Genomic DNA, 27,190 nt, shown 5'->3' with positions numbered 1-27,190 from the left:
TCTCTTCCTTGGAGCGCTTCGAGCGACGTCGACTTTAGCTTCATGACCATCTCCATGTCCAGATGCTTCTCTCCTTCCCTTGACCTTGGCTTGTCCTCCTCTCCGTGGTCTTGATGCTCCTTGTACCTAATGACACATAGCACGTCGGCATGAGGTAGCAATCCATCCAAAGGTGTACCAAGATCAAGGGCGGTGAGGAGCGAGTTCACCTCATCGTGTAGAGCCTTGACTCGGGCTCGTGTCATCGGTCCACTTGGGGGACTTGTTGGTCTTGGTGTGGAGGTGTCCGAAGGCCACCCCGCATCAGTATCTCCAACCTATTTTCAATGGAAAAACAACCATATGGAAAAAAGTGCTTCTTAGTTACGAATCACTTGCTTCTTAGTACTCCGGAGGGAAAAACAACCACATTTTAGTTCTAGATACATCCATATTAGAGTCAATTAATATGAACCGGAGGGAGTACTAATATTTAGTTGAGACAGCCCATTCACAAATTAAAATTGAAAACAGGTTAAATCCCGCCATAATTAAAATGGATCAGAGGGACTGATTTTGAATATGGGCCGTTATGAATAGAAAATCTGGAAAACATTTTCTGAAAGAAAGAAAAGCCGATCAGCATTATCTCTCTGCTCCCGCCATTGGTAACCGCTAAAACTACCCGTCCCCTCCCTGCCACACTTCACTGCCGCGGCGGCCATCCATGGCCGCCTCCACTCTCCTCCGCCTCCTCTCCCCGTCAGCGCCAAGCCTGCATGATCCAAGCCCTAGGATCCACCCTTCACTCCTCGCGTGCCCGACGCGCCGGCGTCGATTCCTGGCCGCCCGCTGCTCGTCATCGTCGCCACTGCTGCCGCCATCGCCGCCGCTCGAGTTCCCCCTCCTCCCATTCCAGCCCGCGGAGGTAAGGCTTCTGAACACCGAAAAAAAATCGAAGGCCCCTTTCTCCTGTTTTTTCTGGGATAGTGTTACATGGAATCTGATGATAGTGATATAGCTTAGCGAGACCAGAGTTCACAAATCACAAATAATTCACAATCTACCAATGTTCAACTGGAAGGTGCATATCGAATTGGTTTCTTTGCAAAAAAAAAGTATCATTTGTGACTTGGGTGGATTGGATCAATGAAAATTCAGAACTTTATACTTATATTTCCATTAGATAGGACGGCTGGGATGCGGGTTCAACAGTCTCTTATTGGGTTGAATAGAACAAACTAGTTGAATCAGCGAAGGTAGAGAGATTCTGGCAGAAGGTAGGGCAGAGGCTGTTGGATAACCTTTCTTCATGAAACATGGTACAACTCGTCACAGCATTTATTCGTTTATGCTAATGCATATCATCACCTTCAGGTTTGTTCAGTGCTAGCAGTTGTTAGATCGAAAATGGCGCACTCTTGTTAGGTGGGCTTTTTGAAGCGGGAATTGTTTCCTTCCAAGAGCCTATTAACTAGGCCTACTGTTAGATACACAGGATTGTTGTAGAAATCAGCATTTCCAAGTTGCAACAATGCAATGAGTCATAATTTTGTCCCGAGGGAATGGTTGGTGAGGTTATCACATCGCCATGGCACGATTCTCCTATAGCTGCATGCTGCCTTTGCATCAACCAATTAAATAGTTCTCATTTTTCTCGTAGACAACTTCTGCAATTAATTTTGGAGTCACATATCTGAATCTGCACCGTTTGTAATCATCAAGTTATCCCCAGTATTTGTGTTCTGCAAAGCTCCAAAACTCGCATGAATTTTAATAAAGAATGCTTAATTGGGCCAGTTGTTCGTTGTGAGGCTTATACATTTTCCTTGAAAAATACAGAGTAATGGAATGGTACTAAGATAATGAAAATATTTCAGGTGTTGATTCCGTCTGAATGCAAGACTCTGCACTTGTATGAAGCAAGGTATCTAGCATTGCTAGAAGAGGTAATTACCATTGGCTCAATACATTGCTTCATGTTAGGTTTTCTATCTCAGGATATTTTTTCTCAACTGATAACAGTTCAGCATCTTTGCCACATAAAAAATATTTTTCATCATACATTTGCAGTTTATCATATAAGAGTTCTCTTTCGGTGCACCTGCCACCTTCCTATAGGCAAAAGAGATTTTAAACCATGACCGTCCACTGGTGAAGTTTACCTTTTGGCTTTATGCATGTGTATTCCATCACAAGTAATAGCACATATTTACTTTTGTAAAAATGAATCAACCCATCAAGTTCCCAATGCAAAACTATCACAATCTTGTTACTAATACGAATTCTAGGATGTCTTTTGGCTTCCAAATTACATGATGCTTTAATTCAAAATAGAAAAGGCCCACCTTTAGTCCCTCACCTGTTGCCAGTGAAAGTTTATGTTTGGTCAGTCAACTGTAAACCAGTAAGTTTTGTTTCTTAGGGTAAAAAGAAAACATTTTAAGTTTGGCATCTTTCGCACTATTTTTTGCGATCAGGTGGCCGTTTTTGCACACATAGCAGACTAGGTAACACAAAATTGGAAACACATATGACAAATTGGCAAACATCAGATTTTGTTTTAAAAAATATTATGAAGATAAGAATTGAAAAATCTTTATTGTTCCAATGTAAAAATGGAAAAATATAGGAAGAGAAACCTCTTGAGTTTTGTCGAAATTCATGTTTTCTAGAATATCTATATATGTTATGTGTTCTAAAATTCATATGATCTTCCATACCTTTTCTAGTAGAATATTGATGTTCTTCTCAATTCTCGCTTTTCTCATTTTACATGAATTGTTCCCAATTTTTGCTGGTGTGATACTACGTGTACGAAACCGATGACACATCATTGCAAAACCGCTTTCAGTTGGGCAAGGGATCAAATATAGTCTGTTTTAGAAAATTAAGTGGATAAACTTGAGGGACCAAAAGTACACCTTTTCCTTTAATTACACTTTCTCTAAGCTACCACTTCAGAAAGGTTGGACGCGGCTCCGAAATCTCTTGTTACTAGTCTTAGAGAAGTTTATACTTGCGTGTTTTGCTATGTATTTTCCCTGTTTTGTAAGGGGTTCCTGTACTTACCACACCTACACCTGAACTCATGGAAATAGAACTTGCATGTTTCCTATCGAAGCCTATGTTTAGGGTTTGATTTTTTGGATGCTGCAACTTGTCTTTCTCCCGATTTTCTCTCTCTACTTTAATTGACTCTCCCTCATCGATCTTATTGTCTTGCCCAAATCCGATTGATTCCACATCAAGTTGAAGCCATCCACGATAGATTTTTTCACCCGTTGTTGGTCGATTTATTCTACTTCAGATCAATTTTCCGGTTTCTCGTCAGCTGCTCTGTGACTCAGTGGTCTCTTGTTCCGCACATTCCCAACATCCAGCCATCCTTCCCATCCCAACTAGGCTGCCCCATGCTTTTCCACAAACAATCATAATCTTGCGCTTTTTGTCCACCTTTCTTCCTGAGATCAAAATTTTCTTCTATATGTTGATGCCATTATCATTACAGGAGATGACTTTGAATGCATTTCCTTTGGTAAGGCTCGTCCAAGTGAACGGTTCCTTGTGTCTGATCTTGGTCTTATCTACCACTTCTTTGTGATTAATGTTTTGTCTAGCTCTCATAGCTTCTTCATCTCTCAAGAAAGTACATCTAGGGTCTTCTTACTCGTGCTATTTTATCGGTGAGCCTATGGTCAAAACTCTGAATCCGACTTGCTATTCATCATCTTGTTGGGAGTTTTTTTTTTTAGAAATGGGGGTTTCTCGGCCTTGCATCAGAGCGATGCACACAACCCTCTTTATTAAAAGTTTATGAATTCAAAAGTCTTACAATCTCAAGGATCACACAGAGTGGCTGCATGAATAAGCCAACGGAAGAGAGAATACATAAAATGCCTATGCATATTGTATCCTATTAGTGTGCTGCCAACCACCCTGGCTGAAGATGGCCCGAACGACCGCCATCAACCGAGTGCATCCAAACTCCATAGGTTCCCGCTGATCCTTAGCTTGGAGATAAGACCACATGTGAATCCAGTATGTAGCCTTGTGGATAACCTGAAAAAAGAAAGCATCTTCTGCTCTGTTAAAAACGACATCATTTTGACAATTCCAAATTGCCCAAAGCAAAGCACAAACTCCTAATTAAGCGGATTCGAGCCTTCATTTTTTTTTATCAATCCCATGTAGCCAATTCCCAAACATGTTTTTGATATTAGTTTGAGGAGATATATTAAACGTGAAATGAACCACTCCAAATTAGTCTCGCAAAGGGGATGTTCAATAGTTCCATAGAATCACATAACGCACATTTCTTGGATCCCGTCCAATTTCTTTTGGAAAGATTATCTTTTGTGAGCAAAAACCTTTTTATTTAAGAACTACATAAAAATACGAATTTTAAGTGGTACTTTCAAACGCCATATGTATTTCCTTAGAAATTTAGTATGGTCATTCATAGGTCAGAATATGAAGATTTCACAGAGAAACTCCTATTGCCGTTAAAGTGCCAATAGAACCTATCCGGTTCATTCGTTAAATGAACCACCATGAGCCGCGCGACAAGCTGCATCCACTTTGCCCATTTGTCATTAGAAAGTACCCTGCTAAAACTAATATTCAGCGGTACGTTCTGCAGAACCTCGCTGCAACAAACACATTTTTTGTCTCACAATATTAAAGAGAGATGGATATTTTTTGTCTCACAATATTAAGGAGAGGTGGATATTAGAAGCACAAGCAACATGGTGAAGTACAAAGATGCCAAGAAGAATGCAAGGCGAGTTGTGAGTCAAGAGGGGGGGGGGGGGGGGGTATTGTTGGAGAATAGCAACTAGTATTCACAGAGGGCCATAGGCCAGTACATGTACATGTGTGACAATGTGCAGGTAAGCCCCTCATACACTGGGGAATAACAGAAAAGGGGACTATACAACTCTAACACCCCCCTCAAACTCATGGTGGATCAACAACACTGAGTTTGGAGAGAAAGAAACCATGCTGTGCTCTAGTCTGGGCCTTCGTGAAGAAGTCAGCAAGCTGAAGCTCTGAAGGCACATAATGAAGGGCCATAACCTGATGCTGCACAGCATGACGCACATAGAAGGCATCAACACCGATGTGTTTGGTGAGCTCGTGCTTCACCGGATCACGCGCAATGCTGATGGCACCAGTCTTGTCCGATAAGAGCGGAGTCGGAGCATCAGCAGAAACACCAAAGTCCGCAAGTAACCAGCGTAACCAAGTCACCTCAGCCGTCAATAGAGCCATCGCTCGCAACTCAGCCTCAACACTCGAACGAGAGATCGCAACCTGCTTCTTGGTCTTCCAAGCAATGAGAGAGCCACCAAGAAAGACACGAGTAGGCGAGAAGAGACTTGCGATCCTCCGGATCGCTAGCCCGAGTAGCATCCGAGTAGGTCCGGAGCCGTAAGGAGGCTGGAGCGAGGAAAGAAAAGCTGACGAGAGATAGTGCCACGAAGATAGCGAAGGACACGAAGAAGATGACTATAGTGGACACTAGTGGGAGCAGCCATGAACTGACTCAGAATATGGACTGGGTAGGAGATGTTAGGACGTGTGACAGCAAGGTAGACAAGACTCCCAACCAAGTGAGTCGGGTCCGGAAGAGGGTCACCATCAGTGGACCGGAGGCGGACATTGAGCTCCATAGGAGTCTCAATAATGCGGTCATCACCAAGAGCGGCGCGAGTGAGAAGGTCCTGAATATACTTCTCCTGGGAGATATAGAAGCCATCGGAGGTAGAAGAAACCTCAAGCCCAAGAAAGTAGCGGAGAGGACCAAGATCAGTCATGAGAAACTGATCGCGAAGACGGGCCTTGACAAAGGCAATGTACTCGGGGTCGTCGCTCGTGATGATCATGTCATCAACATAAAGAAGAAGCGGAGTCCGACCACGAGAGGATGTGTGGACAAAAAGCACAGGGTCATGGGCGCTAGGGACAAAACCAGCGGCGATGACCACGGAGGCAAAACGCGCGAAACCGAGGCGCGAGGGGCTTGCTTAAGGCCATAGAGAGAGCGCCGGAGACGACAAACCATGCCATCGGGAACGGAGTAGCCGAGGAGGTGGCTGCATGTATACCTCCTCACTTAACTCACCGTTAAGGAAAGCATTTTGTACATCAAGCCGAGAGACGGACCGGTGGCGAACGAAACGACGAGCAAGAAGAGTACGAACGGTGGTCATGTGAGCCACGGGAGCAAAGGTCTCATCATAGTCACGGCCATGCTCCTCGCTGAAAACCGCGAGCGACAAGGCGAGCCTTGTAGCGCTCAAGAGAACCATCGGAGCGAGTCTTGATCTTGTAGACCCACTTGCAGGTGATGGGACGAACGAGAGGAAGGAGGAGTGACAACATCCCAAGTGCCGGTACGCTCAAGAGCGAGCAATCTCCTCGGCCATCGCTAGCTGCCATTCGGGATGAGCAAGGGCATCCCGATAAGTGGTCGGCTCAAGGGTAGCAGAAAGACCATAGTGAGGGGGAGAATAGCGATCAGGAGGAGGACGAGGACGAGCACGAAGATGGTGAGTCGGCTCGGACGGAGTGGGCATCGCATCAGAGGTAGAGGGTGTAGCAGGAGAAGCAGCATCATCCTCACGGGGACGACGGGAGTAGTGAAAAGGGTAGGAAGGGACAACCGTAGTCGAGGAAGGTGACATGGGAGGGGAAGATGTGGAGGGTGGGGACGGTGGTGAGGGAGGAGAGGGCGGTCTGGCGGGTGAAGGAGGAGAAGGTGGTGAGAGACTCGGCAGAGTAGGGACCGGAGGGACAGGAGGAGGTGAGTCAGGAAACATTAGAAAAGAGATATCATCCATCGAGAAGGAAGAGGAGGAGGGACGCGGGTAGAAAGGACGGGACTCATCAAAAGTAACATCCCGAGATATGCGCATCCGACGACCAATAGGATCCCAACACTTATATCCTTTGTGCTCAGAGCTATAGCCAAGGAAGACACACTCAACCGATTGAGCACTCAGCTTGGTGCGTTCGCGTGGAGCAAGAAGAACATAGCAAACGCAACCAAAAAGACGAAGGGTCGAGTAATCAGGAGTGTGACCGAGTGAGACGCTCAAGAGGAATACCACCCTGCAAGGCCGTGGAGGGCTGAAGGTTGATGAGATAGGTGGAAATAGACACGGCCTCAGCCCGAAGTGAGGAGGAAGAGAGGCAGCGATCATCATCGCACGTGCCGTCTCAAGCGTGTGGCGATGCTTGCGCTCGGCCACGCCATTTTGGGCATGGGCGCCGGGCGGGAAAAGCTGGGCAAGAGTACCCTGCTCGAGCAAGAAAACCACGCAACGACTGGGAGATATACTCACCGGCAGAATCAGCCCGAAAGACACGTATAGGTGTGGAAAAGCGAGTATGGACCATGGCAGCAAAACGCTTATATATCGAGAGAACCTCGCTGCGAGAAGTCATAAAATAAATCCAAGTGTGGCGAGAGAAGTCATCGATAAAAAGAACATAGTAGCGGTGGCCCCCTTGGAAGCAAAAGGAGCCGGACCCCATACATCGGAATGGACCAAATCAAACGGACGCCGAGATACGGACGCACTAGTAGGATAAGGTAACCGATTCCGTTTACCAAGCCTACAACTCGACAACCCCGAAGCGAGACATCTCCCGAGACAGGCCCCGGAAGACCTCGACGAAGTAAAGATGACAAGCGAGAACCACATAGATGACCAAGACGGTGGTGCCACCGTTGAAAGGAGGCGGTGGTGGAAGCGGCAAGCACGCATGGAGCGGTCGATGAAGTGTGGGAAGAAGGAACATGAAGCCGGTCAAGCTCCCAAAGTCCCCGGGAGTCACGGCACCGAGGGCCAGCCCCAACCGGGGCCCGAGTGTGAGTGTCCTGAACGAGAACAAGAATCAACATCAAGAATGACCCGACAACCAGAATCGGTGAGTTGAGCAGCGGAAAACAAATTCATGGTAAGACGGGGAACATGAGAAACATCGAGAACGGAAAAGGAGGAAGTAGAAAGAGTGCCACGACTAGCAACGAGGGAGAGAAGTACCATCGGCGGTAAGAACACTAACGAGGAAGAGGAAGAGGTCGAAGAGAAGAAAGAGAGGAAGAATCAGGAGACATGTGAAAAGAAGCTCCAGAATCCAGAACCCACGAGGATGTACCTGACTGTGGAGAGGAAACATCCGCGGAGGCAGGAGTACCCGTCGAAGCAGAACCGGAGGAGGCAAGGAGACGCTGAAGTCTCACTATATCCTGCTCAGTGAAGCCGGTGGTGACAGGCGCTGAGGGTGGAGCACGAGGAGGCACACCCCGCTGCTTCCGGTAGCGGTCGGACTCAAGGTGACCGAGGCCTCCGACGGTGAGTGCGAACCGAGGAGGGCGAGAGCGACCCCCACCGCGAGAAGAGCGGGCTCCTCCGGAAGCGGCGAGGCACCGGTGTAGGAAGAAGCGGCGGGGCGAGGAGCAGGGGGACCTCGAGCGGCAAGAACGAGAAGGTGTCCCAAGCGAGGCCAGCACCACGCGGACGAGTCTCCTCGGCACGAAGCTCGGCCGGCACCTCTGAGATAGGAACACGGCCTCGAGCAAACAACTGAGCACGACGAGGCTCAAACTCTGGGCGAAGTCGAGACAGGAACTCATGGATCCTCTGGAAGTCCATATCTGAACGTACTGTCCGGCAACACTGACAAGTACCACAGACAGCACTGCGAAGGGAGTCAAGCTGGCGCCGGATCGCCGCACTGCGGGTGTAAAACTCATCAACGGTGGAGTCACCCTGTCGAAGATCATGCTCCCGACGCAACACATATAAGTACGAGAGAATCCCCGGAAGGCCGATATCGCCGACGAAGGTGAGACCACATCTCGGCAACGGTGGCAAGACCCATAAACTCGAAGCAAGCCGTGGCTGAACACTGCGAGAAAGAACGAGCAGCAGCCACGGCATCCTCATCACACCACCGAGTAAAGGTAGCCAAACTATCACGGTAAGAGCCAAGAGCCTCCGAATAAGCAAGTACCGCTCCTCATATGCTTCATCGACGGCAGCCTCGGCGGACTTGGCTGCATCCCGATCAGCCCGAGTAGCATCCTCGGCAAGGACCCGTGGCACGGACGGTGGAGTAGGGGGCACGGGAGCGATGGGGTGCGGCGGACAAGAGACCTCACCGGTAAGAACACCCCACAACCGAAGACCACGCATGTGAATCCGCATAAAGGCAGCAAATTCCCCGTAGTTGGTACCATCAAATATCACTGGGCACCGAGGAATACTGACATAGCCAGAGGCGGAGGACGCCATTCTTTTTTTTTTTTTTTTGGATCTGGATCAGATCTGATCAGACCAGCAGCAGATCAGCAGCAGCCCGCAGTACCAGGACGGACCAGTGCACGCCGAAATGGCACCGCGGCGGCCGGCACCGGCCGGGGAAGTGCGGCGGTGGCCGGAGGCGGCGTGGCGGCGACCGGATTGCGGCGGGCCGGGACGGGGAGAGCCGGTGCCGCCCGGATCGGGGCGGCGCGGCGGTGGCGGCCGAGGCCGGGCCGGCCGGCGGCGAGCGAGCGGCGCGGCCGGGGCCGGGCCGGCCGGAGCGGCGCGGCGGCGGCGGCCGGGCCGAGCCGGCCGGGGCGCGCGCAGCGGTGGCGGCCGGTGGCCGGACGGGGCAGCGGCGACGGGGGCCGGAGCCGGCCGGGGGCGGCGCGGCAGTGGCGGCCGGCGGCCGGACGGGGCAGCCCAGGGCCGGCCGAATCGAGGTCTGCCAGCGATTTTGGAGCCCAAAAATCGGACGAAAAAGGCTAAAATTTCTTGGAAAAAGACTCAATCCCGACGAGATCGGGAGAGGAAAAGAGAAGTGGAGCAGCAGCGGCCGAAAAGATCATCAGCGGCGGCGCGGATCGAGCATGGAGTTGCAGCGTGCAAAGAGCTAGACCATGAGCTCTGATACCATGTTGGAGAATAGCAACTAGTATTCACAGAGGGCCATAGGGCAGTACATGTACATGTGTGACAATGTGCAGGTAAGCCCCTCATACACTGGGGAATAACAGAAAAGGGGACTATACAACTCTAACAGTTATGATGAGCTTATGACATACTAGGCAGAAAGGAAGGCGAGGATGATATCTACAAGATGACGAAAATCTGCGAGAGGAAGACGAGGGACCTTAACCAAGTTAAAGCATCAAGGACGAGGTTAATCGACTTCTACTGAAAGATGAAGAGATCAATAATACATGGAGTACCTTGATAGGTTATTCAATGATGGGAATGGGAACACTATGCCCGAGCTGAATGACTCCTTTGATGACGCTAATAGGAGTTTCTTGCGGAGGATCCGAGAGCTTGATGTTGAGGAGACCCTGAAAAGAATGAAAGGCCCTTGGCGCTGATGATATCCCAATTGAGGTGTGGAGAAGACTTGGATATATGGCAATATTATGGCTAACTAAGATATTCAACCACATTTTTGGTAAAACAATATGCATGAAGAGTGAAGAAAAAGCATAGTAGTACATATCTGCAAGAATAAAGGAAATATTCAAACTTGTACTAATAACCGAGGAATTAAGCTTATGAACCATACTATGATACTTTGGGAGAGAGTCATTGAGCGCCGCTTGAGGAGTGTGACGAATGTCACTAAAATCAATGTTCCCTTCACAGAGGCGATTTTCTTACTTCGCCAACTTATAAATAAATATAGGGAGCGGAAGAAGGGCCTAAATACGGTCTTCATCGACTTGGAGAAGGCAGAAGTCAAGATACTAAGGACGGTCATGTGGTGGGCACTCGAGAAGCACAAAGTTCCAACAAAGTACATTACCATCGTAATAGATATGTACGATATTGTTGTGACAAGTGTTCGCGCAAGTGATTGTGAGACCGATACCTTTCCAATCATGATAGGACTATATCAAGGGTCAGCCTTGAGCCCACACATTTTCCTTAGTGATGGATGAGGTGTAAAGGATATACGAGTAGACATTCCTTAGTGTATGCTCTTTATTGATGATGTGGTGCTAGTGGATGCAACCATGGTTGGCGTAAATAGGAAGTTAGAGCTATGGAGGCAGACTTTGGAATCAAAGGGGTTCAGAATTAGTAGGACCAAGACCGAGTACATGCGATGCGACTTTAGTGGTGTTGGGTGAGAAGATGAAGAAGTTAATTTAGAAGGACAAATAGTGTCTAAGAGGGACACCTTCTGATACTTGGGATCAATGCTGCAAAGCAATGGTGTTATCAATGATGATGTTTGCCACATAATCAAGGCAAGATGGATGAAGTGGCAACAAGCAGGCATCTTATGTGACAAAAAGGTCCACAAAAGTTAAATGCTAAGTTCTATAGGACGGCAATCATACCATTGATTTTATATGGAGTAGAATGTTAACCCAATAAAATAAAACACATCCAACGAATGAGTGTTGCAGAGATGCGCATGCTATAGTGGATGTGTGGCCATACAAGAAAGGACCAACTTAGGAACGAGGTAATACATGATATGCTAGAGATAGCACCGGTCGACGAGAAGCTAGTCTAACACCGACTAAGGTGGTTTGGTCATATCCAGCAAAGGCCTCCAGAAGCACCAGTATGAGTGGAATTCTAAAGAGTGTGAAAAATACTAGGAGGGGAAGAGGAGTCCAATGTTGATATGGTCGAAGGCAGTAAAAAGAGACTTGAGGTTTTGGAATGTCCTAGAGATTTGGCTCTTGATAGGATTGCATGGAAATTGATGATTCATGTGCCGAAATCTTAGTTTACTTTTTTCTCTCTCCTTGTTTTTGTCTCCTTATGTTTTTGTTGGGTTTCATATCTAGCCTACCCCAACTTGGTTGGGAAGAAGCTTTGATATTTTTATAGTATAAATTCTATTAGTATCACGAGTAACCCCGTGTAGCATTAGCTTACCAAGCATATTAGCATCGATGCTTCCTCTATGGCTCCCATGCGTAGGATTGGGAGGGGTTGCTCTACAGTATGTGCCTTTCGAGTTATAGTTTGCCGATTTCTCCATGAAGGCCTAGATAAAGAACAATAGAACATCTACCTCCCCAAATTCAGTGATGTTGATACACCATGAGTTTGAGGGATAGTGGTTGTTAGAGTAATTAATACTTTTCATCTATTTCTATGTATTTTCATGTTTTATGAGGGGTTTCATGTATATTTACAACACTTGCAGCATATATACTGTCCCTTGGCCTCATGGAAATTCATGTTGCATGCTTTCTAATAAGTTGAATGCCATGGTCAAACAACAATCATGCTCAACTAGTCCTAAGTCCTCGGCTCTGCCGCACTAGGCCAAGTATCGGCCCAAGTGTTATATTTATTTGGAGATGGTTGTCAAATGGTTCCTTCTAGATATACTTTAGGTACATTGAATGGTTGAATGAACCACTACCGGCGCCAGCGGTGTCACCACCACCAGTATGTATAGTTGTAATACATAGCAAGCTATCAAATATCTTATTGTTCGCTTGCATCATTTATAGTTTTTTTTCTATTTTTAGATGACATATAATTAGGCGACATTATAGTCATTACGAAGGCCAGCTAATCAAAATAAAAGGAGGAAATGCGGTTTTTTAAGTTTTATTATTATTTCAGTTAGTAGTTACCTTATGTATGATGACCCATTTAACGAAGGCCTTGAGTCATTTAGAGTATTTATTTCTATATTATTTTATGACAAATAATTAGGCGCACATTATAGTCGTTATGGAGGCCATCTAATCAAAGTAAGAGGAGAAAATATGATTTTGTAGGTTATTTATTTTAATTACTAGTTACCTTATGTGATGACGTGTTTAACGAGGGCCTTGAATCATTTAGAGGATCTATTTTATATTTTTAGGTGGCATATAATTAGGCACGCATTATATTTGTTACAAGGTCCAGCTAATAAAATACAAGGATGCAGATGATTCCACAAGTTATTTATTTAAATAACTAGTTACCTTATGGATGATGACGCGTTTAACAAGAGCCTTGCATCATCTATCAGATTTTTTTTGGCATTGATTACGCATACATTATATTCTTTCTGAGGGCCAGCTAACCAAAATATAAGGAGGAGCTGCTTTTCTGCAAGTTATTTAGTTTAATAACTAGCTTACCTCGTGCACGATGATGGTTTGGCAAGAACCTAAATAGTTTATATTTTTATTGTATATTGTGCAGTAAAAAGTCAATAGCAACCTTATATGGTGTATGGCCTATTACCTGCTATTAGATAGATCTACTCCCCAACCGCCTCGATATCCTTCATTATAGTTTAGTGAAAGAGTGTCGATATTACAGAAGGGATTGTGGCACATTGTTCGGGAAACACAAGAACCACATATTGCCGTATCTGAATAGTGATAATGGACTTGTAAATCTTCAGCCAACAGGCCTTACTATATTTCTATCAATCCTCACTCAACAGGCATTGTATAAGAGGCAAAATTCCCTTGTACACTTTGTCCTTGATCCAGTTTTATCAAGCTCTTCTAAGGATTCCTTTGCTGTAAGATATGGCTGTTTGGTGCGGATAGAAAGTGTAAGTTCTTGTCCCTCATTTTGATAATCGATGTCAGGGTTCTCGTGCGGGTCGTTCACCTTTTCTACTTGATGATTTATCTCTAGTATAGGTTCAAAAGATGGATTTTGGAGCATTAGTGTCAATTAGAGGTGTATGCCGAGTGAACATCAAGAACCTTCTTCAGGTACATACATTCCCTTTCTTGATTAGTTGTTCTTTTGATGTTGATGCACATATCATTGTTTCAATACTTGAGAACTTCAATCAATTTTGTGTATAATCTCTTCAGAGGTCTTGTTCTCTTCTTTGCCAGAATTACGTGTTCCATTTTAAATCTATTACCTACATGTGCAGATCTTCTAAGTTTACCTGTGGAGTTTATACACGTTTCCAATGCTGTGTTAGTTCTGAATTATTTGTGGCATGCCTAGAAAGAAGTAAAACAAAAGAGTGGCCACCCATATTTCAGATCCCGAATTTGATGCTCTGTTTTATGCAGCTACAGTTCACAACATCTCTTGTATTCTACTTCTGTTTTAGATGGTCACATTGTTCCTTGATCCAGATGGAGCCCTACTTGCGAGGTGATGTTTCTCCCATGATGGACAAGTCTTCGGATGACATCGATTTGGACCTGAGAATTTCCAAACTAAGGGAGTCCATGTGCAATTTGCACAGCCTACAAATGAAGCTGAGGGTTCAGTCACTATTCCTGTTCCTTTTGGCGATTTGTAAAATGCTGAACAGTAGTTTCATCCTGATCTTCTAACATCAAAACTTCTCCATTTAGGTGCCCGAGGATGAACCGCTGCAAACAAACATCAAAAGTTCTCTACTTTGGTCTGAGAAAGATATTTTCGAAGAGTACGACGAAAAGTTCATCCCTGGGCTCCCAGAACGTCTCTCCTTTGCGGCGTACCAATCAGTTTCAGGTGATAATGGATCATTCAACTTTCACCTCTGGTCACTTCTTGACCCTAGCTTCTGTTTTTCAATATCACCTGGATTGACCAACTAAAGAGATGCTGCAGAAAGGATGTACATCAACTTCATATAGTCTAATCTAACATCAAAGCCATACACTACAGGTATGTCAGATGAAGAACTTCTTACCCTGCAAAAATACAAGATAAAGGCAATGGATTCAACAGACACTCTGGAAAGACTAAACAGTGGAATCGAGTACGTCGAACATAACATAGGTATGATTGCCGCGAGACTGGCAATTCAGAATATATGATCCTCGGTACACAGCTTAGTGAACACTAGTATACCATCAGCTTCATCATAATATGATGCTGATCATCATCACCAGGGAAGTGAGTACCTAATACTTCTAAGATCTAATTGATGCTCATGCTCCATAAGGAAGTCCAGTAACATACTCTTAGCTCAGAACGTCTGCACTTTGCAATTTGTATATGCACTGAATACAAGGACAGGACTGACACAGCTTGATAATTTTTTACACACTTGATGTACATTCAGAGAGCAATACGAGAGTGCAATTGAAACAACTGTTGCAAAACTTGGTTTCAGGTAAGTCATACTCATACATCATTCAAATCTCACGCGTTGTTCAAACAATTCTTGTAACTTTGATTCATGAGATTGATACTTCATACAACTGATTTCATATGGAAAGCCAAAAGGCTACAAGCTTTCGTATGAACTCTGACAAGTCTAAACCGAAATGATTCATACAACAGATTCATCTGGAAAGCCTACTACATGGGCTACAAGCTCTGGTACGAACCTTGAAATCTAAATCGAAGTAACTCATACAACTGATCCATCTGGAAAGCCTACAAGGCTACAAGCTCCGGTATGAACTATGTAAAATCTAAAGCGAAGTAATCTTGGAAGAGAAACAATCTGAATCAGAGATACTATTTCGCCGCGCTGATCTGGAATCAGCAGCAGGAAATCACGAGCTGACGAACTGCCATGCTAAGCTGCAAGGTGCCGTAGCGCTGCGCAGAAGTATCACCGCCTACTCCTCCGGGGCGGCTTCCACGACCATGTCGATGCCGAAGAGGCGGATGCAGCGGCGTTTTGCATTGTCAGGCGACGCTGCCTCCATCGCTGGCCGCTTCTGCCGCCTAGCGAGGCCGGGAGGGAAGCTGCTGCCGCTGGCAGCAGGGGCACGGGCCAGCGAGGTCGTCTTATCCCTGCGGTGGCGTCCAGCCCTGTGCCCGCCGAGCCCCTTCCCGCTGTTGAACGTCTCGCCGCAATCCGTACACGCGTACCACCTTTCGTCGGCGGCGTCGCACCTGCGGTGACGTGAAGCCATGTGCCCGCCGAGCCCCTGCCCGGTCTTGAACGTCTCGCCGCATCCCTTCTCCTTGCACGCGTACCGCTTTTCGTTCACACCCGCGCCGGCGCCGGCGTCGCGAGCACTGCCACGAACAGAAGGAGCAGGGGTGGCCGGCGGTGCTGCAAAGGCCATAGGCGCCCCCGCCGCCGGCACAAACGGAGCCGCTGCGAGGGTCGCAGCAGCAGCAGCACGAGGAGCCGGTGCAATCGCCATGGTTGCTGCTGCATGAGGATCTGAGATGGCGGTCGTGCCCGCTGCCAAGACAGCTGAGCTGAGCATAGGATATGCGGGCACGGCCAGGGAGGTCCTGGCTTCGACGACGCTCTTCACGTAGACACGGGCGCGGTAGACGGCCCGCTCGTAGGCGATCTCGGCCACGACATTTTCCGCGGTGGACACGCACTTGGCCAAAAACTGCATGCCCAGGTCTTGCTCCCGAACCCACGGGAACACCAGGCGCAAGACCTCCAGTACCGTCGGCAAGCGCGCAGCCGTCGCCACCCACGCCTGCCTGATCCTGGTCCAGGCCATGATCTGCCGCTTCTCCACTTCCAGCTGCGGAAGAAGCGCCGGCGGTTCGGCGGCGGCGGCTGGAGCAGGCTGGCAGATCTTCATGTGCAAGTACAGCTCCAGAGGCCCATGGAAGATCCTGGAGCACAGGTGGCACGTGTGCAACGCCCCCAGAGCCCCGTCGACGCCACCTCGAGCAGCGCCTCCATGGTTCGCATCTGGACGCGGCGACTCCAAGATCGACCAGCCGGCGCCACCACGTCTACCACCTTCTCCTCCGCCCAGAGGCGTCGAAGCGCAGCGCGGAATGGCAGCTGCAGATCCTTCCAACGGTCTTCCTCCTTGATCAGCGTGGCCGCGCGGGGACGAAGGGCTTCCGTAGCTGAAGGATGAGCGGGTTGTCGGGAAGATACGGGGATTGCACTGGGAGCGGGTTGGGGAGGGGAACTTTCCGGCGGCCATGGGAGGCGAGGGGGAGTAGAGGATCTGCTGCGGGGGAGAGCTAAGCTGGGTAGTTGTAGGGGTTTTGCGCTGTGGTTTGCTGTCTAGGACTGAGGAATGAGGAGCCTTGTGGTCCTGTTGTGGTGTTAAATAGGTGCGGGGGCCGGGATTGAGGAAGGGTCGATGACCGGGATATCCCGTGCATTGACCTTTTTAAAGAAAGTATATATTAACTTTCATGATCCAGCGGCACGACAGCTAAATTCTTAAAATGGCATCAAAATGATTGTCGTGTTTCGAGAATGCCATGGGAGTGAACATCTTTCGTGGAATATCATCAAACAAGTGTCGTTGTTTTGGAAATGCCGCGTCTCTCAATTGACCGTTATCTCGAAAAAATGGTATGGCACAGACAGATAAAATCTTAAAACGTCATCAAAATGATTTTCCTGTTCCGAGAAAGAAATGGAAGCGGTTATCTTTCATGGAATATCATCAAACAAGTATCGTTATTTTGGAAATGCCGCATTAGTCAATTGACCGTTAACCGACAAAAATGGTATGACAAAACAGCACGACAGCTAAATTCTTAAAACGTCATCAAACGATTGCCTTGTTCCGAGAATACCATGGAAGTGGTTGTATTTCAGGTAATGTCATCAAACAAGTGTCGTTGTTTTGGAAATGACGTATCTGTCAATTGACCGTTATCTCGGAAAAATGGTATTGCATAACGCCACGACAGCTGAATTCTTAAAACATCATCAAAACGATTTTCCTATCCAAGAATGACATGGAAGTAGTTCGTCTTTCATGGAATATCATCAAACAAGTGTCATTGTTTCAGAGATGCCACATTAGTCAATTGACCGTTAACTCAAAAAATAGTATGGCACAGCGCCACGATAGCTAAATTCTCAAAACGTCATCAAAACGACCGTTGTGTTCCAAGAATACCATGGAAGTGGTCGTCTTTCAGGGAATGTCATCAAACAAGTGTCGTTGTTTCAGAAATGTCATATCTATCATTTCCTTGTTAACCGGAAGAAATAAACTTATCAGATTTTTAGTCAAGTACATGAATTACCCTTAGAGTAACTCTAGAGGGGACCGAACGCCTCGTTTGTAGTATTCCGCATGAACGAATCTTGGGGGATGCCCCCATGATTCCTCCTCTTCATCCTGAGGCTTCATGTTCTCAAGAAAATCAACCCCCGCCGCTGGTCCAGTCCTCCTTCGGCCGAATGTCCCCATGCCGGTATTCCTTTCTGATGCCCACAAGTATAGGGGATCGCTAAAATTTTCGATGGGAAGTATTACCTAAATTTATAGTTCGACTCAAGGGAACATGAGAATACCAATAAAACTTTAGCAATTGAGACGCTCACTCTCAACCACACATGTATATCAATAAACTCACAAAGCAAGTGGTGATTTTATAACAGTTGATTCAGAGCAATAGAACAAGCAGTAAACAATAGCAACATATTTCCAGTTCTCACTGGAAATAGTGATGTGTAACTTTGAGTGGCTAAAGGCGTATGCACGAGGTGATAGCAGGGTGTTGCATGAATGATATTGATCATATAATGTAATCCTAATAACATAGCATTTCTCTAATTCAGTTGTGTGTAGGTGTGTGATCCTAATATAGTTATGCATACTAACCAAGAAAATTTGCATAACATGTTTTGTCCTGCATGCCTATTTCATCGGGGCCAACTTGGAACTAAAGGCAATTAAGGTATATCCTTTCGAATAGCCCATGACAAAGCATTAACACTTCATGAACGCACATTATCCTAAAATTATCACATATTCCCATTGTTTTCCCTAACTGTTACTTTAGGGTTCGCAGGTTCAACACAATAATAGACAATACACTTTGCAGATATATACCAAACGCATATATATGATGGGAAAATAGAAGTTCAGTATTGAAATCATATCACTCGGGCCCTAGCAACAAGCATTAAACATAACAAAGGTGTACCAACACTCATACAAGAATATCCTCAAGACAAATATCTCAAATATCGATACATATGGATGATTACATAATTAATCTCATACAATTCCCATACACCTCACATGACTACAGAGAACTACTCACTCATGATGATGGATAGTGGGCACATAGTTGTTGGTGATGACGTTGATGGCGATGATTGTGAGGAACGCCTCGATATCTCCCTCTCTGGCGTGGAGAGCGGGATAGATCTCCCCCCCCCCCCGAAATGAAGATTGTGGATGTGGCGGCGCTCTGTTTCGCGAAAAGCTCTGTGCTTCTGGATATCTAGGTTTTTCAGGTATATATGGGGGTACGCCAAAGGGCAGGCCGAGATAATGCTCCAGGACCGAAAGGTTATGGGTGGCGCCCCCAGTAGAGGGGGGCGCGCCACATGTGCTCATTTGGGCTTCATGGACCCTCTCATGTGTTTCCAAAGCTCCAGGCCCTTTATTTTGTGAAAAACTTTTGTGGTATTTTTTCTCGATTTTATTTCATGCAAAAATAGACAGAAAGAAGACTTTTGCTAAAAACAACGTCAGATTCAGCAGTTTTACCCAAGTATGGTGAGATTCCAAAGCAAATCATCAAGAAAAGTACTTGAAAAAGTAGATACATTTGAGATTTATCAGGTCCCCCAAGCTTAGATCGTTGGCTGTCCTCAAAAAACTCAAACGCAGTGTAGAAGCGACAAAAGACTTTGACAACAACTCAAACACAATGTGGAAGCCACAAAAGATTTATTTGTCCCCCAAGCAAAACAGTTTAACATAGCAAGTATTTGTAACATAGCTTTATCAATGAATAGCAAAGTGTTAATAAAAGTTCACTATGTTGGTGTTCCACTGTTTATACATGGTGCAAATGAGATAATATATGGAAACGCTACTTAGGCATGATTAATTGATAGTAGCAACGAACAAAGTCCTCACGTCGCATTTGGTTGAATCATGAGTAAGGTTTTTGATACCTTTAATTCCTTGAATTGTTGACTAATAATTCACCATGTTTGCACTGCAAACTAAATACTTGGGTGATGTCGTATCCTTCCAGTATTTCAGCCTTTAAACACTCATAGGGGACCTATATATGAGTAAGTGGCTAGTATCTTTAGTTGACAAAATGGTGGAGTGGAAGTAGGATAGGTGCTTGCTTATAAGCTTTACACCTTATATGAGCGGCAGGGGCTTTGCCCCTTGAATGTGAGCTTGTATTTCCATTTTTCATTCAACTTCACTTGTATAGGCATTTCTTTGTTTTTTCCTTTCTTTGACGGGCACTACTTAGTTTTTGCTCTTTCTTTGGTATAATCATAATAGCCGGCCCATTGGGTTCATTCTCTCTCTTTTTCTTTTCTTTTCAGGATAGGCTCATGGATATTTGGCCACCAACACAATGATAGCCATATTGGTGGAATTGGTTTAAAGTCTAACGGAAGGCTGATTGGTCAACTAAATATACTATCAATTGACTTACATATGACTCAACGATGAGGTTCACCATTCGAAAGACTAGATTGTCACACAAATATCGACCTTCATATTTCAAATACATATAGGAATATAAATATTCACCATTGAATATGTGCCACGTTCGCAATAACAAACATAATGGGATTATAGACTTTCATTCAAAGCTACTATCTCTCAATCAAGTCTAAATAATGTTCCTCAATAGTATCTCATTTGCCTCATTATATAGTGAGAAGAACACAAACAAGATAAACATCCATTACCACTTCCCTAAGTATTGATGAAACTATGCACAAGTACTTTCTATTGTTAAATTTCACACATAAATAAAGAAAAGGTGTCACACCTCTTTCATCAATTCATACATACTGATTCACCATTATTGTTCTTCCTCTCCTAACTTGAACTGTACACTCACATATGGAATAGAGCCAAGATAATATAACTTGGTTCATTTAGGACATTATTTCCAAAAGTTTGATCAAACTTACTGCGGGCTTCTTCATCATTTTTTTATCAAATGTTCTCAAAATGGTGGTTCATAGTGGCTGTGATCCATATATTTATTAATAGTACTCATTGAGAATCATTTGCAAGTTCAACTAGCCACTTTTAATTTAGTGATGAAAATCAAAATCTGCCAACAAATTACTGCATCAATGCAGTCCAGTTTTGCCCTACTTTAACATCCGAGGCATATTTTCCAATTTTTGTATGTGTAGGGGATGAAAAGTTAAAATTGCTGTAGAATTTTCAACCTAATCAGAGTTACAGAAAAAAATAAAAAAAAAGTGAGCAACATCATGCAGATTTCTGTTACTCCTTCTACGTGCTTTTCAAAAACGAAAATCTTTTTGTGCTTTTCAGTTGCGGGTGGAATATACAACTAACTAAACAGAAAGGAAGCTAAAGAAACAAGTGAAATCTTTTTTTGTTTTTGGGTTTTTTCTGAGAGTAAACAACATGCAAAGGCTAAAAAGTAAAAATCTTTTTGGGCTTTCAAATTGTTGGGACAACAAAACTACAAGTCAAACAACTTAGACAATACTAGCATGTCATATACAATGGAAAGGAAGGAAATAAATCATACTCCCCCAAGCTTCGGTGGAATCTAGTAGTCAGGATAGTGGGTGTATGACCCCCCAACCTTGAGATCCATCATCATAATAGGGCATCAGCTGCTCCCATGGTGCCCACTCCGGAGGCGCGACCTCATTCCCCATGTGAGAAGAAGAGACTTCCCCCGGGTGATACTCAGGTGATGCAGATGCGCCATCCCGGGTGAGGTATGTTGGTGGTGCAAGAACGTCACTCCATGAAGGCTCATCCACCGGTGCTATCCATTTGTTTGATAACCTGTCAGAATATTCAAGACGGACACCAAGAGCAGAATTTTTCTCACACTACAAAGCATGGTATCAAAAATAAATTGGATGGGTGGAGGAGTCGCATACCAAGGAGTAATCCCTCCAAAGGGATTTTAAAATGTTTGCCCAAACCTGGAGATCGAAAATGGAGCAGCAGGGGAGCAAGATAAAAAAAATTGAGTGGCACCTGGTCGGGTTCTGTGAGGAAGGGGTGAACCTGGGAGCTTGGATGCCACCTAACTCCACCTGTGGGATCCGCAAGGGTAGGTGGTGCGCCTTGGTGAAGTGGGCGCGCCATTAGGTCCCTTTTGGTCCATGTTTGCTGTTTTGCCTCGTCCATTCGTGTGGTGGATCTTCTGTGCGGAAAATGACCTGTGAATATTTTCGTTAATTTTGGAGAATATTTTCTGTGTAGGATTTTTCAAAACTCAAAAGATGTCAAAACAGGCATAAAATAATTAAAGGAACTTAAATTAAGTGAAAGAATTCAAGTAAACTTTGATGCTAGTGCAGCAATATTTCAATGGAAATCATTATCTTATCACTATCATGTTAAGAAAGAGGTTGATCAAGTCTCACTATTACTATGATAAGGATGGAAACAATGATTCTTTTATTATTATGAGAGAAATTTTTAGTATACCTCACAATAGAGTGGAATTGTTCCAACCATTATTGTTGATATTTAGGACTTTGAGGAGGAATGGGTATTTCAAAGCTTCCAATTGTAAGAACCCTTGGTTCAATGGCATTAACACTCTTCTTTGGTGATTCACCAGAATTTGTTATTTGGAAAATATATAGTGTGATCCTTCCCTTTTACATTGAATATAACCTTGCTTTCAGTATAATTAATCACAACCCCTGCAGTATTTAGAAAAGTTCTACCAAAAATAATAGATAAGTTATCATATTTGGGCATTTCTAATATCACAGATTTTGTAAGGATCTGCACATTAGCAATCATGATAAGAACATCTTCACATATACATATAGGAATAGTAGTGGATTAATCAGTCATTTGAAGTGAAACCTCGGTGGGGACTAACTTGTTTAAATTGAGTTTCTTATAAAGAGAGAAAGGCATGACACTTACTCCAGCTCCAAGGTCACATAGAGCATACTTCACATAGGTATTTTTGATTGTGCAAGGAATAGTTGGAATACTGGATCTCCACGCTTTTCAGGTAGCTTTCCCTTAAAAGAATAGTCACCAAGCATGGCAGTGATAGCTTCATTGGGTATTTTCCTTTTGTTAGTAACAATATCTTTCACGTATATAGAATAAGGAGGAATCTTGATAGCATCAACTAAAGGAATTTTCAAATAGAAAGTTTCTAACAATTCAATAAACTTTCAAACCTTGCATCATCTAAAGTTTTCATTACCTCTTGAGGATATGGTATGGGTCTTTGCACCCATGGATCCCTTTCCTTACATTTTGGTTCAGGAGGAGGCTTCTTATTCTTTACTTTCGTCCTTCGAGGATTGAGGGTCTTCCCTTGAAGTAGGCTCAGATTCTTCATTATTCTCATCTTCTTGTGGCTCTTCATGTGGTTGAGACATTTCCACATTATATTCTTCATTATTATTATCTTTAGTTTCATCATCAGAGATAGATACATCATTTTCTTGTTCTTCGGAATTTCAAATATTGTCACTTTTATTGGGAGATTCTCCTGCAAAATATTTCTTCTTAAGAGCCTCTTGCTCTTTTCTCTTTGGATGTTCATCAGGATAATCAGGATCGTGAGTGGTGGAGCCTCTCGTAGTGTTAACTCCACAAACTTGCCTCTTCTCAGCAAGAAGGTTCTCATATAATTTATTTTGAAGAGAAATCATTGGCTCCACTTGATTATTCACCATTTTGCAATGCTTAACAGTCATCTTAATAGAATCTACACAAGAACTTACCCTTTCATGAAGGACTTTGATTTCTTTAGAGTTCTGAATTATATCCCTTTCATTATCATTGCCAAAGGCTTTATGATTATAAGTAAAGTCATCTAAATGATCAACATAGGATATTTCGGTAGGAGGTGATACCTTTCCATTACCTTCAACATAACATATAGCATGAACTTGGATAGGAAAACATGGTTCATCGATAGGGAACTTGACACCCATTTCAGGGAGTTCCTAGAGGTTAGAAGTTTTAATTCCCCTTTCTTTGATAGACCTTGATGCTTCTTTCATATCTTCATTGGATAATTTATGAATACCTCTCTGATTATGGATTATTTCAATTTTCTCTCCCTCTTTAATATGTTAATCATTATAATTTTGATTGATGGTGTTCAATAATTTTTTAGCTTCCTCAATAGTCATGTGCCTGAAATATTGATGACGTTGGGACTCCAAGTGCAGAGTGTTGTGTTAGAAGAGTATTTTCCCCACAAGGGTGACTCGAGGGTTTATATTGAACTCGCGGGGAACTGAGCAAAGAGCGTTCTCTCCCTCCCTTCTTCTAGCAATACTGCAAAGTAAAATAAAAGCCTTGTGTCCCCAACTCCACCGTGTGATTGTCAAGCACAAGGTTTCGCGTAAGTACATAAAACACAAGTAATAATAAAACAAGTAAAACTAGATAGAATAAAGTAACTAAGTAAAAAATAGTAAAATGGTTGATTGTTTTGGTGTTTTGGATGCAAATAAGAAAAGTAATTTTTTTTTATTTTCGGATTAAAATAGTGCAGCAAATAGAAAACAAGATAAAAGCAATATAAATGTGTTTCGATCTTATGATAAAAATTGGACCGGGGTTCATGGGTTCACTTGTCTATTCTCTCTTTTAAATTGTAGTGGACAATAGGAATTCATCAATGAGATATGAAGATGCAAAATAATAACATATGAAAGATACACATTCATATGGGCATCACGTCCTGACATAGAGATGATGCAACACAACTCTCTTACACTCCACAAGAAAGGTAAAAACTCCATGCAATCTCGTATTAAGAATTAACAGAGCATAGCCATGCATAAGTACTTTGACATGATGTTTGAATATCAAATATGCTACATTAAACAAACAAGATCATCACTTTTGTCACGTGACGAACATAGCACATGCATTCACTTTATCCCTACTGAGGTAGCAAAAGAAAAGGCAAAACCATAATAGATCATGAATTTGTTATCACTATCCAATCACTAAAACCATGCAAATCCATCTAATACACACATCACCCCACACACACTCTTGCATATAAGTTTGATCAGAACAAATACTTAAGAACAGGGTACATAATATGCATCTACCAATACATCTTGCACATAATATGATCAGATCTCATAGCACAATATCATATAATAAGGATCCACCACATAGGTATTACAAATATGGCCATAATCATGTAGGGTAGCTCATATGCACTAAGACCTATGAAGAGAATGAGAGAAATAAATCAAGCTACTGCCACAAACCCGTAGTCCAGAGGTGGACTACTCCCCCTTGATCATGGTGATGATGATGAAGACGTTGGAGAAGGTGGAGATCCCTTCGGCAGTGATCCTGGTGGAGTTTCCCCCTCCAATCTTCGCTGTTGCAACCTCTATTTTTGTGTTTCTGTCTTCTGCGGCGCTCTCCTCCCGAGAACTCTCCGGGGCCATATATATAGTGATTTTTAGGTCAAAATACGCTGGTGGGAGAAAGAATCAAGTGGATTGGACGATCGACGGTCGAAAGAGACATGGTGCGCCACCTGGTGTCTTTTGGGCCTCAGGCCCATCCAGGTGTGCTTCCAGGCTCCAGGGTGCTTCTCCTGATGAAAAAATGACGCTCCAAAAATCTCATGTCAATTTGACTCCGTATAGGTCTCTGAAAGTGACAGATACACGAAATAGGGAATTCTTGTTCTGGAGTTATAAACTAAATAAAGGGGATCACTGGTAAATCCCCATAAATCAATGTAAAAGATGATATTATCACCATATATGTTGCAAATATGTGGAAATTAAATATGATAAAGGACAAAGTTCATGTATGCATTTTACATGCATCAACATCCCCAAGCTTAACATAAACTTTGGATTTTATTATATATAGCTTCTAAATAATCATTTAAAGTATCACAAGGTTCAGTTAATAAAGAATGACAATAAGTAATATGAACTCATAAAGTGATAACTCTTACATTCTACAAAGCATGCATAATGGTAAATATCATTGTAAGAAATATGAATGATAAGTAGTATGAATCATAAAGCATGCTTAGGAGAATCTTATAGAATTGTTGGAAGAGTCTTTGTCCTCTCTTTTCTTGGATATTTTTGACTCCTGAACATAAGAAAATAAGCAGGAAATATATGTGCTAAACCTCAAAAAAAAATAGAGAGAATAAAACAAGGTTTTGAGATATGCAATTGATGACGACTACTAGCAACACCAAAAAGATCTTGATATGTTGTGACTCTAAGTGCATAGTGTTGTATCGAGGAAGTATCTTCCCCACAAGGGTGATTCGAGGGTTTATATCGAACTCTCGGGGAACTGGATGGAAGAGTATTCTCTTCTCTCTTCTTCATGCAATCCTGCAAGTAAAATAAATGTCTTGTGTCTCCAACTTCACCGTGTGGTTCTCAAGCATAAGGTTTCGCATAAGTAAATAACACAAGTAGTAATAAAACAAGTAAAATCTAAACTAGATAAAATAACTAAGTAAAAACTGTAAAGAAATTGATTGTTTTTGGTGTTTTGGATGCAAATAAAAAAAATGTATTTTCAGAATAAAATAGTGCAGCAAATAAAAAACAATGTAAAAGCAATATAAATGTGTTTCTTATGATAAAAAGTGAACCGGGGTTCATGGGTTCTCTCTAACCCTCGTGTATCTAGTTTTTAGCACTCTGAACCATGTTGTGGAGATTTTAGCACTCTGAACCATGTTGTGGAGATGCTATTAGTAGGTTCTAGTGTATTTGTGATCCTTTTTTATGGATGTTCACATCTTCCCATGGGCGAAAGTGCAAAACCCAAACATCCTTTTGTTATAGAAAATATAGGATTTATGTACGATTTATGTAGAAGCTGTGTAGGATTTGAATTGTATGGAAAAACTTCTTTGTAAATACATTGTTTGATTAATATGACCATATTTGATGGGAACTAATTCTATAAAAATCTTGCAGCGTAAATTCTATAGGAAAAATACATTACTCATATCTCATAAAACAATTATTTGCTACAATCAAAGACACCTTCACTTGAGTTTTTGTAGTGTTCAAGTAAACATGACATCTCAATTTCAAAATACGATTGATGCAGAGGCTAGGGTATACTCCCATTTCGAAAAAAAATAAACATAACAACTCAATCCTACAAATTGTCCCGTTTCTATATATTTTTTTAGCATGTGAGAATAAGTGGGCATCAATCAGCCTTCATTAGTCAGTCGTAGACATCCGCGTTTCACTACCAGGTGACGTGGCAGCTGACCTTATGCGTGTTGGGCTACATAGGTCGTGATCCGACGGCATCCGGCCCCTGCTACTGCTACCACGTAAAGCTTGCCTCCCGACTCCCAACCACAGCGCCGCCGCCGCCGCCGCCGCC

The 27,190-nt window shown here is 43.7% G+C and overlaps 1 protein-coding gene across 1 annotated transcript; it reads left to right on the top strand.

Moving 5' to 3' along the window:
- The first annotated feature begins 632 nt into the window (after window positions 1-632).
- On the top strand, window positions 633-14,796 carry LOC124703615. Its single transcript, XM_047235840.1, has 7 exons — window positions 633-907; window positions 1,860-1,928; window positions 13,423-13,536; window positions 13,628-13,702; window positions 14,084-14,215; window positions 14,309-14,450; window positions 14,607-14,796. The coding sequence occupies exons 1-7, from the start codon at window positions 707-709 to the stop codon at window positions 14,756-14,758; spliced, it is 885 nt and encodes a 294-aa protein (XP_047091796.1). The 5' UTR covers window positions 633-706; the 3' UTR covers window positions 14,759-14,796.
- Window positions 14,797-27,190: the final 12,394 nt, after the last annotated feature.

Source organism: Lolium rigidum, chromosome 3 (genome assembly GCF_022539505.1).
Source record: "Lolium rigidum isolate FL_2022 chromosome 3, APGP_CSIRO_Lrig_0.1, whole genome shotgun sequence".
In the NCBI taxonomy this organism is placed as follows: domain Eukaryota; kingdom Viridiplantae; phylum Streptophyta; class Magnoliopsida; order Poales; family Poaceae; genus Lolium; species Lolium rigidum.
Note: the sequence above shows the minus strand (reverse complement) of the source record. Positions and strands in the feature narration are given on the sequence as shown.

What these genes read in the sequence shown, in the direction of transcription:
- LOC124703615 (XM_047235840.1), top strand. Translation starts at nt 707, where the DNA reads ATGGCCGCCTCCACTCTCCTCCGCCTCCTCTCCCCGTCAGCGCCAAGC. An exon ending in ATCTAGCATTGCTAGAAGAG is followed by an intron (nt 1,929 to 13,422) that starts GTAATTACCATT and finishes CTCACTCAACAG; the next exon opens with GCATTGTATAAGAGGCAAAA. An exon ending in GCCTACAAATGAAGCTGAGG is followed by an intron (nt 14,216 to 14,308) that starts GTTCAGTCACTA and finishes TTCTCCATTTAG; the next exon opens with GTGCCCGAGGATGAACCGCT.